General features: G+C 36.1%; 1 protein-coding gene across 2 annotated transcripts in view; it reads right to left on the bottom strand.

Moving 5' to 3' along the window:
- Positions 1–17,258, bottom strand: part of SLC1A1 (solute carrier family 1 member 1) — a 59,444-nt gene that overhangs the window by 10,283 nt on the left and 31,903 nt on the right. For both annotated transcript variants that reach the window (XM_048931742.1, XM_048931741.1), the window contains exons 3-8: positions 13,303–13,395; positions 11,644–11,758; positions 9,621–9,663; positions 8,173–8,280; positions 5,460–5,644; positions 3,369–3,476 (exon numbers count right to left, since the gene is read on the bottom strand). In XM_048931742.1, the coding sequence (XP_048787699.1) occupies positions 3,369–3,476; positions 5,460–5,644; positions 8,173–8,280; positions 9,621–9,663; positions 11,644–11,758; positions 13,303–13,395 (652 nt within the window). The remainder of the gene's footprint in view (positions 1–3,368; positions 3,477–5,459; positions 5,645–8,172; positions 8,281–9,620; positions 9,664–11,643; positions 11,759–13,302; positions 13,396–17,258) is intronic.

The following is a 17,258-nucleotide window of genomic DNA, read 5'->3' as shown; positions in this document are numbered from 1 at the left end:
GCTCAGGAAAGCCAATAGTATACTAGGTTATATTAGAAAGAGTACTGCCAGCAGATCAAATGAGGTAAAACATCTCCTCCATCAGCTCTGGTGAAGTCTCACCTAGAGTACTATAAATAGTGCTGGACCCCCTAGTAAAAGAGACACACAGCTTCTGGAGTGAGTCCAATAAAGGTCTATGAAAGTCATTAATGGGATTGGAGCATGCGAGGAAAGATAGAGGCATCTGGGCCACTACACTTTGGAGAAGCAAAGGCTCAGAAGGTACTTGGTCAATGTGTGTAAGTATCTGAAGGAGAGGTATTAAGAGAATGGGGCTAGAATCTTCAGAGTGGTGCCAAGCAAACAAGAGGCAGTGGGAACAAACTGAAATACAAGAAGTTCATCTGAACATGAGGAAAAGCTACTGTGCAGGTAACCAAGCACTGGAAGGGAATGCCCAGAGAAGTTATGTAGTCTGCTTCCCTGGAGATATTATTCAAAAGCTGTCTGGACACAATCCTGGATAACATGCTCTAGGGGACTCCACTTGAGAAGGGAGGTTTGACTAGTTGATCTCAAAGTTTCCTTCCAGTCTCAACTACTCTGTTATTCTGTGATAGTTCAGACACTACAAATGAAATACATATCACTCTACCATCTTTCATGTTGCAAGGTGCTGAAATACTGTCTTTTGAAACAATTACTTTTCATTATGAATTAATTCTGTTGATATGCAAAAGATCAAACTGTCCTCTTGGCTTTATACATTATTCAGGTTTATTTGCTTGGATATTAAGTGTGTCTTAATTCATGAGTATTAACATTAGAGGTAAACAGCCTGCTACAAGTATATTTGAAATGAAATATACACAAAACGTTGTGAAATACTTTCTGTATTCCAGGGTCACAAATAATGGCAACATCAGCTCTTCTTGAAGATAAGTTATCATAGCATGGAAATACAATGCCCAGAATTGTGGCATGTATGACCTTTGGTTTTTTATTCTGTCCTCACAAGATGTTCCTGTGAACAATACTATGTTGTAATAACACTTTATGATTTTAGAGTATTTGATAAAGACAGAAATATATCATGGTACTACCTGTTCTGCCAACATCAGGGAGTTAACAAAGCTGTAGCTATAGTATAGAAATCCTCAACTCCATAAAAAAACAAGCAAACAACAACAATCACATCACCTTGAAATCTAACTATGCATCCTGTATTCACGAAAGGGTTTATTCAGTGAAATGTAAATGAGAGCATACAATATGCATCAGTAAAATTTTGCTAAAAAGTTACAATATGAAACCTACTGATTCATACAGTGGTTCCTGAGAACAAACTGAATTCTTCAGAACATAGAAAAACTATATAGGCATGAATGCTGTTGGGTGTCTTAACAAAACTGCTGATGAAAAACTTTTCAAGTAATATTTATTTCCAGAAACAAAAATTTCCAAACAAATGTACTTTTTAAATTTCAGATTCTCACTTTACTACTGCCAGCATGAACTTGACATTACCCAAAGCAATGTTTGTGCATATTAGTTCCAATACTACAGATTATCATGAAAAAAAAAAAAAAATTAGAAGTAATATTTATTTGCATGTATGAAATGCAACTGACAGCAAGAAGCAGAAGTTTTTGTTTCTCAGATTGACATACATTACAGCACTCAAGAAATGTATCTGCCTGGCTGCTTTCAGATGAGACAAACAAACATGAGTTTGCTTGCTGTAGCTTCCTTGTTTTATTAATTCCTCAGATTAAGAGACCTTGGCAAATGCCTCCTACTTTGATTTTTCTCCTTTGTGACTGCTAACACATCCTGCTTATGACGCTGCTATGATAGAAAATTGATAGGCTGAAGATACTTAGTGGCCAACTGGAGCAAAGGCATTAGAGCAGGCAAGTCCAACCTGGGACCTGCAGGCTACATGCAGCTTATCACAGCCCATCCTGGAGCTGCCCTTTGCCCTGCAACATCATGGCAGTGGCTCTTCCCCACTGAACAGGCTGGTACAGCCCCAAACACGCACCCATTGTTCAGCAACAAGCAAACATTAAATGGAAACTTAAATAAAGCAGCATTATGTGTAACACAAACATAAATTGCACTCATTTCTGTAACAGTTTGGTAAAGTGGAGATTCAGTGATATTTTTAAAGCTTCTTAGGAAGTCGCACATCTCAACTGATTTTTCGAAATGCTGGCTTATGCTTAAATGTAAACACAACAACTTTGAATTAAATATTATCTAGCAGAAAATTATGCAGAAAAGAGATCCTTCTTGATTTTTTAATGAATTTATTGAATTTAAGATTAATATATTCCCCTTCTCTTTCTTTGGTTGTCAGAAAGCTTGTGAACAACTTTTGAAGAAAATAGCATGCAGGAGATAGAAGCTACTGAACAACTTTGGATAGAGCTTCTAGACAGAACATGAATAAGTTACTGTATAGTGAAGGATACTGTATAGTGAAGGAATTATAGGAATGAATGCTAGGGCAATGAACCAAGGCAGCCTAGAATCTATGCTTCACTGAACTGAAAATAGCAATTTAAATACATTTGATTTATTAGGTCTGTAATAACTATTTATCTTTCCAAAGAGGTTTTTTGTTGTTGTTTTTTTGCAGTAATATTCTTCAGAGAATATAATGATCTAGTGTTACAATCTATATCACTTAAAGCAGTTAAGCTGCCCCTTCTCAATTTTCAAATCTGCAAATGTTTTCTGTCAGTGCCTCTGCCTAGTATTGCTCTCCACAGTCAGAGGTCTACAGAAAGAATAGCAAAGGTGTTTTGATGCTTGGCTACGTTATGCAGTTAACAACTGCTGGTTTTGCAGTTTCAACAGCTACTTTTGTGTTGAAAGATAAACTGACAGCATGATCTGTCAGTATCAGCAATCTGCTCTATGTCAAGGTGAGAAGTGCTCAAAGTCATTTGGGCTTAGCATAATTTACTGAGTATTGCATTCACAATGCATCTGTATAGGGAAGCAGAACTGACACACAGTGGATTCTGAGGTCCCATACTGATTCCCAACTTCATTCTGATATTCTTGTATGTTGAATAGCCTACAAAGCCCCTTTTTCCCAACTTCTAACTCTTTCCCAACTTCTAGTTTCTAAAAGAAACATTTTTACTTTCAAAAATGCAATGACATAATCTATTCCAGCATCAAGGTGAGAAGATAAAATAATGAATACAACAATAGATAAAAAATACTCATTTTTAAAAACAAAACATGATTTTCACTGTCGGGAATTTTTGTATTTGACCTAGAAAACACCGGTTATTGTGGAAAATTAAACTGTAATCAACTGAATCCCCAAAATTGTATATATTTAATATCATTTTTAGAATATGACATACCCACTTAATACTGTAGCCATATAAAGACCCAGTTTACGAAAGATTTCCCAGTCCTCAACTTCTATTATCTTCCCAGCAATTAAAAACACAATACCAATTGGCATATACCTAGAGAGCAAAAACAGAACAATTAAAATTCTATTCTCAGAAATACTTCATGCTCATTAAATAATAATGTCTTGTGCAGTGTAACTTTTTAAAACAGTCTGAAGAATTTCCTCTGATACTGTATTATACATCTGATTTTGCTTGCTTGAAACAAAATTATATTAGAGGTGAAGAAAAAATACTGAGAAAGAATAAATTTAGCTCTGTATATAGTCTGACTGCATGGCATGGTGTCGCAGAATACACAGAAGTTGGGAAAAAGAGTGAGTTTTGTCCTACAGAAGAAAATGAGTGGTTTAACCTTATTTGAAAGTCAATGTTTTCAGGGCTGAAGCCAAAGTGCTCTCTGAAATCACAGAGATGTGTAGGACTCTTGCTCTTCCAGGAGTTGTCCTATAGCACTAGAAGCCATGTGTGAATCACTTGCATAAGGGAATGATTTTAATATGTTGGGATAGCACATAATCAGTGCGTTTCCTGATGGAGGGCTTCTTTCCACAGTGAGTGCACAGAGCCATTTCTAGCAGTAATGAATAGCTGCATGGGCTGTGGCCTGCAACAGACAGATTCAAAGGCAAAATCAAAGGGCTTACACTAGCACCGGCTCTGCTTCATTTCTTTTAGCACCACAGAGAAGGCTGTGACACAGACAAGATGAAAATTTCCAATTAACCTATAAATTTGTGAATTTATGAAAAGTATATATTTAAAATTTTTAATTGCTAATTAATAAAAATGTCTGTGCTTCACTTCATGAATGTAGTAGTACTTTCCCCCTGTAATGGGGGATGCAAATGTGGATTCCTGGCTTCTGCTGAGCTCCGAAAGGGTGAAAGCAGAACTAGTTCCTCACATTGTCAGTGTCCAAGGTTACTTTATTTACAGCAGCAGCTCCCATTCTAGAGACATACAAAGCCTATAGCTACCAACTTGAGCACATGAAAAACAAAGGATAGTCAGCATATGGGGAGAAACCTTTATCTGTATCCTATGCTAACTCTAGAGCATTGTTAGTTGCAGAGTGAGGCAGCCTGTTCCACAGAGCTTTAACTCAGTTGGGAACTGGATGAGCTATATAGCTCAGAGCAAACTGCAGACATAGAACTACCTCTCTCTAAAGGTAGAAGTGTGCAGCTTAGCTTTCAATATGCTTACTGTTTTGCAGAAACTTCAGTGTGCTGGAATGGAGAGAAGATCCATGAAAGGAAGAGTTCTGCTAAGTTACTTTCAGAGTGAAACAGGCAAGTATGAGCAGAGAACCATAGTAAAATGGCATAATGTGCTTGCATGTAGGATCAAAATCTGGAAAGAAGAGAGTGCTTTTATGATGCTCGTCCTGTAATTGTGATCTGCTCAGCAACTACTGTAGAGACACAAGTTTTGTAAATTGCTATGAAGTCCAATCAAATACTATCAGATGAGGTGCTGCACTTTTTTAATTATTATTATTTCTATCTGGGAACATTATGTGAGAATATTTTGAGAATGTTGTCTCACAAAGCTTACAAGTACAAGGTAAATGATGCCAGCTGTATCTTGCATATCACTGCACATTTTGCTCAGTTGTGTGGCTTGTACATTAATTTATATTTCTAAATGAACTTAACTCCAAGAACAGTTACTCTGTGAACACAATAGTGTTCAAGACTGAAGAGGCCATGTTGGTACTGATTTACAGCCCTCCAATCATCAGCACAGATGCACAGTCTTGATTTGATCTTCCAGTGAGAATGTCTGAAAAACTTGTGTACTAGTGGCACTGTTCTTTTAGTATACAGTAAGTAGAAGCCTTGTTTCTAGTTTCCTGAAAAGGATCAAAATATGTAGAATGAAACTGCTTACCAGCCTTCCTTTAAAGCTGCTTGCTGTAAAGCACATATACAAAAGCAAATATGAAGTATAAGTCCACTCCTATATTTTCACTTAAAGACAAAATTCACTTAAATAAATTGTTAGAACATGCCAGTATGTCCTTGGACTTACCACATAATTATCTGAACTATCCTCATTGTAGCTTCATTCAGTGCATTGAAAAAATCCACTAGAACTTGTCCTTTGTCTCCCATTTTTCCAATAACCATTCCAAAAACAAGACAAAAGACGATCAAGCCAAGAACATTGATGCCATCAGAATACGCACCCACGATCTTATATTCTTGAGTTTTATTCTATATATCAGATTCAAGGGAGAAAAGTTACAATCTGAAAACACTGAGTTTAAAGTATTCTTAGATGAAAACATAGTTAGACTTTTGAAAAGACATAGAGTTTTACCCCAATCACTCTACTCTGGGAGCCTTTAAAAGTTGTGTATTTTAGACCCATGCAGCAATCCAACCAAATCTTAGGTGAGAGTAAAGCAACTCTCTATAGACTTCCGACACAAATAGTAAGGTCTGGTATACTCAGTCATGCCTTCAATATATTCAAGACTTACTTCCTGCTATGGGGAACAAAACCCAACTGACATAGAATCCCTGTGGTCACTTCCATGCAAGTCAAAGTCTTTTGCCCAGATTTATTAAAACAGTCAGTTATGTAAGAACTGGGATGATGCTGTGCACTTTTGCCTTCAGTTAGAAATCTATTTTTCAGCTGAAATCAGTGAAATTGCATAATTTATAGAAGAATCAGAAGCATGTATCATAAAAAACACACTACCTAGGTAGGCATTTGCACACTCCTCAGTTTGTGTAATATTCATATATGAAAGACAGAATTGCTTACTGCATTCAAGATTTAATTCATGTCCTTTCATATAGCCCATATTCTCATGATCTTAATACATATGAGATGAAATTTGGAAAAGGTACAGTAAAAAGAACATTGACCTGCTATTATTCACAGTTCTATGTTTACAGAATATTGAATTCCTTTCTTACTCTAATGTAATTAAAGGATTTACAAACTTTCAAAACCCATAAGCATTTCAGACCTCAAATCAGAAACTTGCTAGACATCTTCTTTACTTTTGTCTTTTTATTATTCTTTCTAGAATAGCAAGCTATGATATAATAAATGTTTTCTACTTTTCATTTCACAAAATTTTATTATGATTTTCTGTTTATTTCTTTATGGGATACTCAGTTACTTCACTGCTGCTTAAGCACACTGCTGATATATATACAGACTTCCAATAATAAGTGTTCTCCTTAATTTCTCAGCAAATTGACAATTAATTTGCATATACATTTAATGGAGGATATAAATCCACTGTTTCCTTATATAATACACTAAACTTAATATTGCTTATTAACAAATGGAGCCCTCACGTTTTCTTAAGCCTACTTGAAAATCCTCAAAATCACCACTAGAATTTACTTCATGTTATGCCCTTCCTAAAATATATCTATGTACCATCACAGAATCACAGAACCACAGAATGACCAGGGTTGTAAGGGACCTCAAGGATCATGAATCTTCAACCCCCTGCCACATGCAGGGCCACCAACCTCCACATTTAATACTAGACTAAGCTGCCCAGGGCCCCATCCAATCTGGCCTTGAACACGTCCAAAGACAAGGCACCCACAACCTCTTTGGGTAGCCTTTTCCAGCACCTCACCACTCACTCTGCAAAGAATTTCCCCCTGACATCCAACCTAAATCTTCCCTCCCTCAACTTAAATTTCCCCTTGTCCTGCTGTTGTCTATCCTTTCAAAGAGTAGATTCCCCTCCTGTTTGTAGGCTCCATTTAGGTACTGAAAGGCTGCAATGAGGTCACCCTGCAGCCTTCTTTTCTCCAGACTGAATAAGCCCAGCTCCCTCAGCCTGTCTTCATAGGGGAGTTGCTCTAGCCCACTGATCATCTTTGTGGCTCTCCTCTGGACCCTCTCCTCTGGACCTTCTCTCTGTGTTTTTTGTACTGGGGGCTCCATACCTGGACAACTACTCCAGATGGGGCCTCACAAGAGCAGAGTAGAGGGGGACAATCACATCCCAGTCCCTGCTGGCCACCCCTCTTTTGATGGAGCCCAGGATACCATTTGCCTTCTGAGCCACAAGGACACACTCCTGGCTCATGTTAAGTTTTTCATCCATCAAGACACCCAGGTCCTTCTCCACAGGGCTGCTCTCAAGGACTGTTCCTTCCAGTCTGTATGGATGCCTGGGATTCCTCCGGCCCTAGTGCAAAACTCTGCACTTCGCCATGCTGAACCTCATCAGGTTCACCCGGACCCACCTTTCAAGCCTGTTGATGTCTCTCTGAATAGCATTCCTTCCTTCTACCATGTCAACCGCATGTCAACCATGTCCTTACTTATCTCAATCACTAACTTCAATATCAGTACTTAAACTGAGCTTCTAAAAAAGATGGAGATTGTCTTTTACATGGTCTGATAAGGATAGGACAGGAAGGAACATTTTAAACCTAAAAGAAGGGAGATTAAGATTAGATATTAGGAGGATATTCTTTACTCACAGAATGGTGAAGCACTGGCACAGGCTGCCCAGGGAAGCTGTGGATGCCCCATCCCCGGAAATGTGGAAGGCCAGTTTGGATGAGTCCTGGGCAGTCTGATCTAGTGAATGGCAACTCTGCTCATGACAGGAAGGTTGGAACTGAATAGTCTTTAACACCCCTTCCAGCCCAAGCCATCTTGTAGTTCTATGATAGCAATTACATCAGATTTAATCTATATTCTTCCTTCTCACTTCCCATATTACTATGAAATATAACAATAAAAGTCGCACCTCCAAAACTTCTGCTGTCGTAGCAGTTGTAACAAGTTCTTCTGTAAATGTGGAGCCATTTTTATCCACACCAGTTGTATCTTCCACTTTTTCACGTTTGGTTTTATACTGAAAAAGTTGTTTCAAAAACAAGAGGTGATTTAGAAATATGAGGAAACTGAAGAACAAACAAAGGCATAGCTGCTCACTAAAAATAAGGGGAAAATGAAGCAACCTGACATACACATACATTATTTCCCAATTAATGTGAGCCACCATTTTCTTTTTTCTTTGGATTCTGTGTATGAAACAAGTGATTCACAGTAATCTGCTATAAATTTTGCTCTCCAGATTCCTAGGCATCTGGTGGATCTGCTGCAGTCTTGCAGAGGATAAGACATAGCTCCAGTCAAAGACAAAGCCTTTTTTTGCTGAGATGTAGTCTCATCAACATTCTTTCCAAGTATGGAAGCTCTATGGAAACACTATGGAAACTTAGCCACTCTAGAACTGGTTGTTGTGTTGATGCACCTGATTCAACCCACACTGCTTTCATCTTCTACACCAATGGAGCAGGTGTGATAGTCTCACTGTCTATAAAGGATGCTTACAGCATTCCACTATCAGGATAGTTACACCAATATTGCTGTTATGTGGCCTGTAAAAAGATGAACTACTTTTGTTTTTTCTAAAAGGTTTAGTACAAGGTTTTATAGCTCAGTGAGGCACAAGATTTGTCCTTAAAGTTGTTAACATATGAAATCATCTGCATGGAGAAGTTTTGTAAACTGGAAGACACTCAGTGTTGTGAGCAGAAGGACAGTTAATATCATTATCTGATGGGGAAGGCAAACTATCTCACATACAAACTACAAGTAACTGGTAGGTAGCCACTAGGGAAGACAAAAAGGAAAAACAGAGATAATCACAAAACACAGTTGGATATGTTTATGGATTAAGATGACTGAATCTGAAGTAAGACTATACAGACAAGGGTTTCCTTTTTCATCTTCCAAATCTCACTGCTTCCAAAAGAGGTGTCTCCTTTCTCTCAAGATCAATCATCAGTTCTAGAAATGGACATTACATGTGAGATAAAGTGGTGTGAGGGCTTAGTTACTCAAATTTCATCAATAATAGAGAATTTTTAAGAAGACGTAAATTCTCACAACATGGTTCTTGTAATTCTGCCCATCCCAGAATGGAAAAATATATTAACACAATGGCTGATTTCTGCATTCAAGTCCTAAGAAGGATATTTTTGCAAAGGTTGATCTGGAGCTGACAACAGATTTTTTATCATAATGGAAACAAAACCAAGATGCCTTAAAAAAAGTATTTATATGGGAGACTATGTTAATCCTGGCATTCTAAGAATTCTCGTATTACATAATTTTGGGAGACATAAAAGAAAAATTTGTAGTCAGCAACGAAAATTATGGTAACAAAAAAACGGTATTTAAACTTACCTGTTGAAAACAGGCCTGGACAAGATTTTCTGGGAACATATTCCTATTTTAAAAGTAGAGGTACTTTAACATTAGACTACAAACACTGCTTATCTAAATAAAATGATAAAATCTGCTGCTTGACAGATCAGATTGTGCTTCTTTACCCAGAGAAAAATGTAGCTTGCACTGACAGATTCAATCCTGAAAAATCAAAGATTCAGGACTTCTAATGATCAGTCTGTTTCTGTACTTTGAAGTTTTTGAGCTTATTTTTCAATATTTTGTTTTTCTGCTTGCTAGCTAGCTACTACTTTTTTTTTTTTTTTTTTTTTTTTTCTGCTGTGTCACCTCCAGCAATTGTTCAAGGAATACAGGAGACAGTTTGAAGTCTTTCAGGTGACTTGTAAAATGTATGTTGGAGAAAAACAATATGGAAGCACCACATATTTAATGTTCTATTGTAGTTTTGAAATCATAAATTAATCTCGGTGATGAAAGATTTCCATTTGTTATTCCAACATCAATTTTTCACTGAAATGTAAGGAAATTAGATCAGTTGCATGTCTCCTTTCCGGTGCCCAATTTCAACAATCAAACAATTGCAGAAAACAGGTGTTTATTGAATAACCAATCTGGTACAGAGAAAGTCCATTTCTATAATGCAGGAGACTTTTTTACGTCTTTTTAAGATCTTGTACAAACTCTTTAGCTTTATTTTTTAAGTTTTTAAAGTAAAATTTAATTGAAAGCAAGAGTAGTTTTTACAAGCTTGGGATTTTCACCAGTCTTTACATGATAGTTTGGATTTGGATCTTAAATCTGAATAATATGTAGAAAAAATAATTGTCATTCCCTTTAAACAATTTTAAATCTCAACTGTGACTTCTAATTTACAGTCTTACATTTGTTTAGTATAAATTGTAGTAAAAACCCAAAGTAGACTAAATTATGGTTCACTCTGCTTCTTGTTATAGAAGGATGTTTTTATGCAATGATTTTCATCAGTTCTTTTAACGTGCATGGACATATTAATGTGGAAGTTACTGATAACAGACTGCATTTGGTTTTCTTAAGCAGTTGATCACACAGCACCCCAATTTATTCCTGCTGCAAATGATCACAAGGAATTAAGTGAACCTTCCAAGGAACTGCAGGATGAGATAGAACCTGGGACAACTGTGGATTGTCAGATGTGTGGCTATGGGATTGAGATCTGTTCATGCCACAGAGGTATACCTTGACCTGCGCTGGGACATATGCACCAAAGGGCCACAAACATTTGCTATTAAATACGATTCTTTCAAGCCATGTACATACATACACCTATACATGGGTTTATACGTACATACAACAAATGTCGAACAACTGTGAATCTGGAATTGTATCTACAAATGTCAGTCACATTTCATGAAATTAAGAATGCTAAGGTTACTGTTAGATAGAATGCAGTTAATCTTATGTGATAGATTATGTAAAAATTCTAGAGAGTAGGAATAGCGATATAGAATAGAGAACAGTGGCAGTTGGAAAAAGAAAATAATCCTCAGAAACATTTGTGAGGAAACAGTGAGTACTTAGCCACTATTACTGTTCTTGTTGATTTTACCAAATTCCTTAAATAAATTAGAATTTGTTTAGTTCCAATCAATCCTGAAAATCTGCTCAAATCTTTTCCAGAGTTTTCTAGGGGATGCTTCATTCTAACCATTTTACATATCTATTATATACCAGGACATTACAGAGAAAAGACTTGTGATAAAGTTCCCTTAGAAAATGTTGATGCGACATATTTTAACAAACCACTTGAAAGTTGCTCTAAAATGTCAAACCTGCTAGCAAACAAGTTATTCTCTCATTCATTCCAACATCATTGGAAAGCATGTTTATTGTATTATGCATTATGACTTTTTTATTATTATTTATTTATTATTTATTTATTATTTATATGCTTTTAATTACTACTATAGTAAACAATTTTACACACAATTACATTATTCCATACCCCAAAACATGGAAACAACAACCACAAAAAAAAACTCACCTGATCAGATCCAGCATGGCATCAACAGTACTGACCTCCGGGGTGCTGCCCACTCTGTCTATTTCATCTGCTGTTTGAGGTACTCCAGGTTTAATGGTCACAACTAAGACAATCCCTACAGAAGGAGAAGTAGGGGAAGAGCTCACATTGCAAGCAGAGACAGTGGTGCCTCTTGCTAATGTAAAGCATCCTGTATAGCAAATTCTTCATGAGTTAAATTCATCAAATTCTATTTGTTTCAGTAAAACTAGTCTATAGCTAGTAATGTATAATGTATATACATCTATAATGTAACCTAAGAAACTTATGTTTTACTTCGAAGCAGAATAAAAAATTTATTGGCAGAAAATGTTAGGTCTAACCTTGTGACTATAGAAATCAGGAACTAACTTTTAATTTACATTAGTGGCTTCATTTTAGGCATTTTTAATGTTACATGAAATACTAGTCTTTTCCAGACATACACTTTTTTTGTTTGTTTGTTTTTTAATCCAAACAAACCAAAAGTAAATCAAACTACTAAATCTCACTGCAGCAAGGACAAGGTATCTAGATGTCCTTCAGCAAGATATAAATATAAAACTTTCTAATAACAGCCATAAATAAAAGCAGAATTTCATTCGTGTAACTTTGTACAGTAAAACAAGTAATATTTAACCTCTGGAGGTTGTCTAGTTTAATCCCTCTTCCAGGGCTGGCACAATTCCAAAGATCCATGTCAGTCTTTATTAAGCCTTCCTCACTGTGTATTCATTTGTAATTTCCAGACAAATGAGATACTATCCTACTCAGTGACATATTATTCTCTATGAATGTAACACCGAGGGATGATTCAAGTCTAAATGTCTGTATCACATCAGTACGTGATTTTTTTTCTATAGTTAAATATTGCTTTGCAGACAACATACAATGCACATATTGTCCTTCAAATAACTATACAACAGTTTATTTTCAGTAGGTAGTGTGATACCTGTGCACAGTATTCACTCAGGCTCATCAGAACACAATGATAAGCCATAAGTGACATGGTAGCTGACAGCAGAGAGTTTAATTCTATTTGCTATTTAAAAACACAGCCTGAAGATGTCTAATTATGTAAATATATAAGATTTCAAGGCTTCTTGTAGGGAATGAACTTTCTGCAAGAGATATGGACTTCAGAGTTGTCAAGGTGGAGCCTGGAACTGGCAGAAAAGGTAACAACATTTTAAGAAGGGAACAGAGTGACAAAGACAGCAATATTTTCTCTCACTTTTTCAGGCAGAAAATACAGATACAGATAATACTTTCTTGCATGTGAGAATCTATCATACTGCTACTGAGGAAATTTACTTTGTAGTTAGGGAAGGCCTTAAAAAGGGCAAGATGTTCACTCCTATTTCCACTGCTGGTCACTGTTTACCTAACTAGACAGCTTTTAATCTTGCCTGAAATTAAAAGCAAAACTGCCTGCAATATACCTGTTGGATATGAACACAGTTCCACCATGAATAGCAGCACTAAATTTTCCGTGCATCTGGCTACAAGTGTGTATAATAATGTCTGCGTAATTCCTGTCTCTCCTCACCAGGCTGTCTTGGCAAATTAGTACTGTCACAGTATCATATACTTCTAGTTAGGCAATGCTGAGGATCTTAACATATAAGCATCACAGAGTACCTAATATTACAGCAATGACTGTAGTGCAGAAGTAATATACAACGGCTCGCAAACCAATCTTCCCTGAAACACTGGAATCCAAAGCAGCAACTCCTGAAAAAAGAACCACAAAACAAAATGATAAAAAAATAGTCTAAGAAGAAATTCAATACTTTTGTGGAAGCTAAATTCTATTCAGTAAATATTTCCTTATTCTAGATATTTCTTAACCGTTAATTGCCAGTTGCATTTCTGAAGAATCACTGTAACAGGCTTCTGCTTCTTAGCAGTGGTTTACTGGATTTTTTCTAGGAAAGTTAATGAGTATTTTCTGATTCCTTGATGTTGTTGAGGAATTAGACTTCTGTTTAACAAAATTACACTGCAATCTATTTGTCACTTAAATAAGTTCACTTTCATCAAATCTGTAATGTTTCAGTTTTAAAACTAAAGGCAGAAAGAAGGGAGCTGCTGAGGACTGTTGTCACAGGCTGCTCAAACGCACACACAGACATACATGTCAGGCTTATTCCTAGCAGGTTTGCCTGTGTTAACAGGTTTAGTTACTTTTTTTTTCTTCTAAGATTCTTCTGCAGGCAGGCAGTACCCACTCTTCACTGGAAATTGTGAGCAGCTTTTGTTAAAGGAGTCAGGGAAAGTGCTGAGAAAGGTGTTGCTCTGTGGTCAGTTCAGCTTCTGGTAAAAATATTATATAAGACTGCTTGGGAAATACCTTTTAATTGTTAGAAGATTTACAGTACTGTCTGTAGGCATACAACTCAATAATCAGGGCAAAATGAGCATTGTGACTGTAAAACTTGACCGACTATAATCACACTAGTTAATAATTCACTACTATATTTTTATTACACATTTGTGATCCTTTTATATTTTTATGTTTATTGAGTCAGATTATCAAACACTGGCCATATTCTCTTTTATAGGAAAGCAAAAATACCATGAGGATATTTAGTCCCAGAAATGCATAACTTTGTGTTAAGAATGAAGTTTCAGAAGCTATGGAGGAAAACACTGACAATTTCCAATGATAAACTTTCTGATCTTTGAGCTGAGAAGGGATTGCAGCAAGCATACTTTAACTGTGTGTTAAAACCTGTTTCAAAAGATATACTACAGCAGTAACAACTTGTGCCTAGAGCACTCATATAATGCCTTACTTGTATTGTTAATTGTTACTGAAAATGCAAACAACCCTGGGAGGGAAGAATGAAGGTTATTTTATTATTTATTTGATGATTTGGGGGTTTTCCACAGACAGTATATATAGCTAGATTGATTGCAGAAGAACTACGTATATATTCAGAAACCATGATGTAAAGACTATCACACTTGTATAGCAAATAATAATTTTAAAAAATGTAATAATATTGCAATGGAACACAGATCAGCGCACAGAAAAAAGCACTGCCACAGCTATTATAGGAGGCTGTCAGCTTGTTTGAGGTGCAAACAACACAGTGGACATACAATCAGGGCCATTATTTTCAATTCTCATGTTGGCAATTAGGTAAAACCAAGTGGAAAGGAGGACATTCACATTGTGGCGAGCTAAGCTGTGGCAATTATGATAATAAGAAGTCTTTAGATTAATAATAATAAATAATGGATTCTGTGGACAATAGAAGAACTGATTTCAATGACTGTCCATGCTGAAACTTTTCACATCTTCTCCATTAACTTAGAAGATATCGTATTGTGTATAAAGAATAGCAAACTGTTACTGCCAAAGATCCATATTTTATAATAAATAATTGATTTCTAAACTAAAGCTTGCTGTATATATTGTCGGTATTGATTAGATAGCCAGCAGAAGTAAGATAATACAGGCAGGATTTCTTAAAAAGCTTGCTTTAAAATACTGTGCCCGATAGTCTTGTTGAACCAGCCTACAGCCTAATAATAATGCAGGGTTATTTTCCTGGAGTACTCACTTACAAGGATTCTACAATTAGCAAGGTACCAAATCCCTGTGACAGCAATTCTATGGCTCCAAATGAAATCCGTAGCAAATTGTTATATTCACTGGAGGTACAGGGGCGTAATTAAGAGTAATCTTTGCCCTTGCATTTTTGAACTGGATAATAACTCTGTTAGTGAGTGAGCACTTCTACAATCTAGCTTGTGCTTACACTGCCACGTTGGTGTTGTTTTCCTGAAAGCCATAAAAACACGCAAATAATTCAGGCAGACATGACTAAGCACAAGTGTGCTCTTAGTATGACAGTTGTGGCATTTTTTAGGAAGACAGCTGTATTCTGCAACAAAACTGCATTCAGGTTTATAATTGCATTTGAGACTGAAGTAGCATCCATTGTATAGACAAGTCTGCACAAGTTTATTTTGTTAATGTATAGGAAAACACAGTATACAAAAGTAGCTATTTTTCCTGACATATCTCACTGCCATGAGTGAGTAATTGACAGTATTCTTTAACTGATGATTACAGGGACTTCTTCTCAAACCAATTAAGAATATAATTTCCATTGAAAACACATCAGGGCTTTGTAATTTATTTGCAAATAACTGAACAGTTTGATGAGAACAAACAAAACATACAGCTGACTCAGCCCATATGAAAACTTCTTCCTCTAATTAAGATGGCACATACCCTACTCAAAATGGAAAGCCTGAAGTGTTGTAAATAAAGACTACAAAACAACTATAGTTAACAACTTCTGTATATACTGTGGATTGTCACTGAACTTTTACATCTATTTTATTTGAACTTTCCTTCCCTTGGCCTATCCCTGAGTTTTATATTGTTTAAGTAAGTTTGAGAAGATTGACTATAAATGTAGTTTACAGAATTTTATTATGAATGATGGATTCTCGTTCATACTTGGGCATTTCAAAATTCTTGTATTTCAAATTAGTTCCTTACATTTTCGTTCAATAGATATTCTAATTTAGCCACAGAAACTGAAGCATGGAATGCAATTTTGTGGCTATAAAACACAAGTCTTAAGAGAGATGATCACAAAGTTACATTAACTGATGTTAAAATCTAGTAGTCTATCTAAATCTTATCGATATGTTTTCAGTTGAACAGAATAAAAAATCTTTAATAACTGAAGCCAAAGTTGGAAATCAATTGCCCAATCTTCTGCACCTCAGCTTCCATGTTTTCTATACCTCCAATTCAAAATTATCTGTGTTAGTTTAATCTCTTTTTCTTCCCCCAGTGTTATCTACTTTACAAAACATAACAGCTGTAAAAAAAGTAAAAAAAAAAAAAAAAAAAGGAAACACAGAGTGAAATGAATTCTCCCTTATCTTCTCTTTCTTGTTCCAGAACCTCAAGATCCAACCAAAATCAAATGTTGCACTTCCTATGAAACTTACTTAAGAAAAGAATGGGAAAAATTACACAAATAATGATAATTTTGTCTGATAAGGTATTATTAGACAGAACCGAAACACAACAGGAATAAGGGATGTCACAGGAACCTCAACTGAACAAGAGAGGCATGCACTTTGGGTATTATATGCAGATATTCTATGATCTGGAAGTGAACAGGGTTGCATTAAATACTAGAAACAATACCAAGGCTCTTTGATTTCTAGTGCTTACAATCATACCAGATGCCTAAGAGATAATACTTACATCCCTAAGAGTTTGACATACAACTGCAGACTTGCCTTAACAGAGTACAATGCTTCCAGATATTCTTTACCCATACAACATAAGAAACTGCATATATAGGTGAGTGCTGTGATTTTCTCTGTTCAACAGCAACAATCATACCTTGTCCCTTAGCCTTTTTTTTCTGCTCTAAAAATTCTAGTGTCATCTCCTGCAGTACTTCCTAGCTGTAATCACAGCTACTAACAAGGCCAGAAGAAATCAAGTGAATATCAGCTGACAGAATCTGTTCCTTTCACCATATTACTTCATCTCCACAACACATTAATCATTAAGTATAATTAGCAAAAGTCTGGGCTGCTTATCTCCTTTT

The sequence above is a fragment of the Lagopus muta genome, chromosome Z (assembly GCF_023343835.1).
Source record: "Lagopus muta isolate bLagMut1 chromosome Z, bLagMut1 primary, whole genome shotgun sequence".
Classification (NCBI taxonomy): Eukaryota; Metazoa; Chordata; class Aves; order Galliformes; family Phasianidae; genus Lagopus; species Lagopus muta.
The sequence above is the reverse complement of the archived record's forward strand: the minus strand, read 5'-3'. Positions and strand labels throughout refer to the sequence as shown.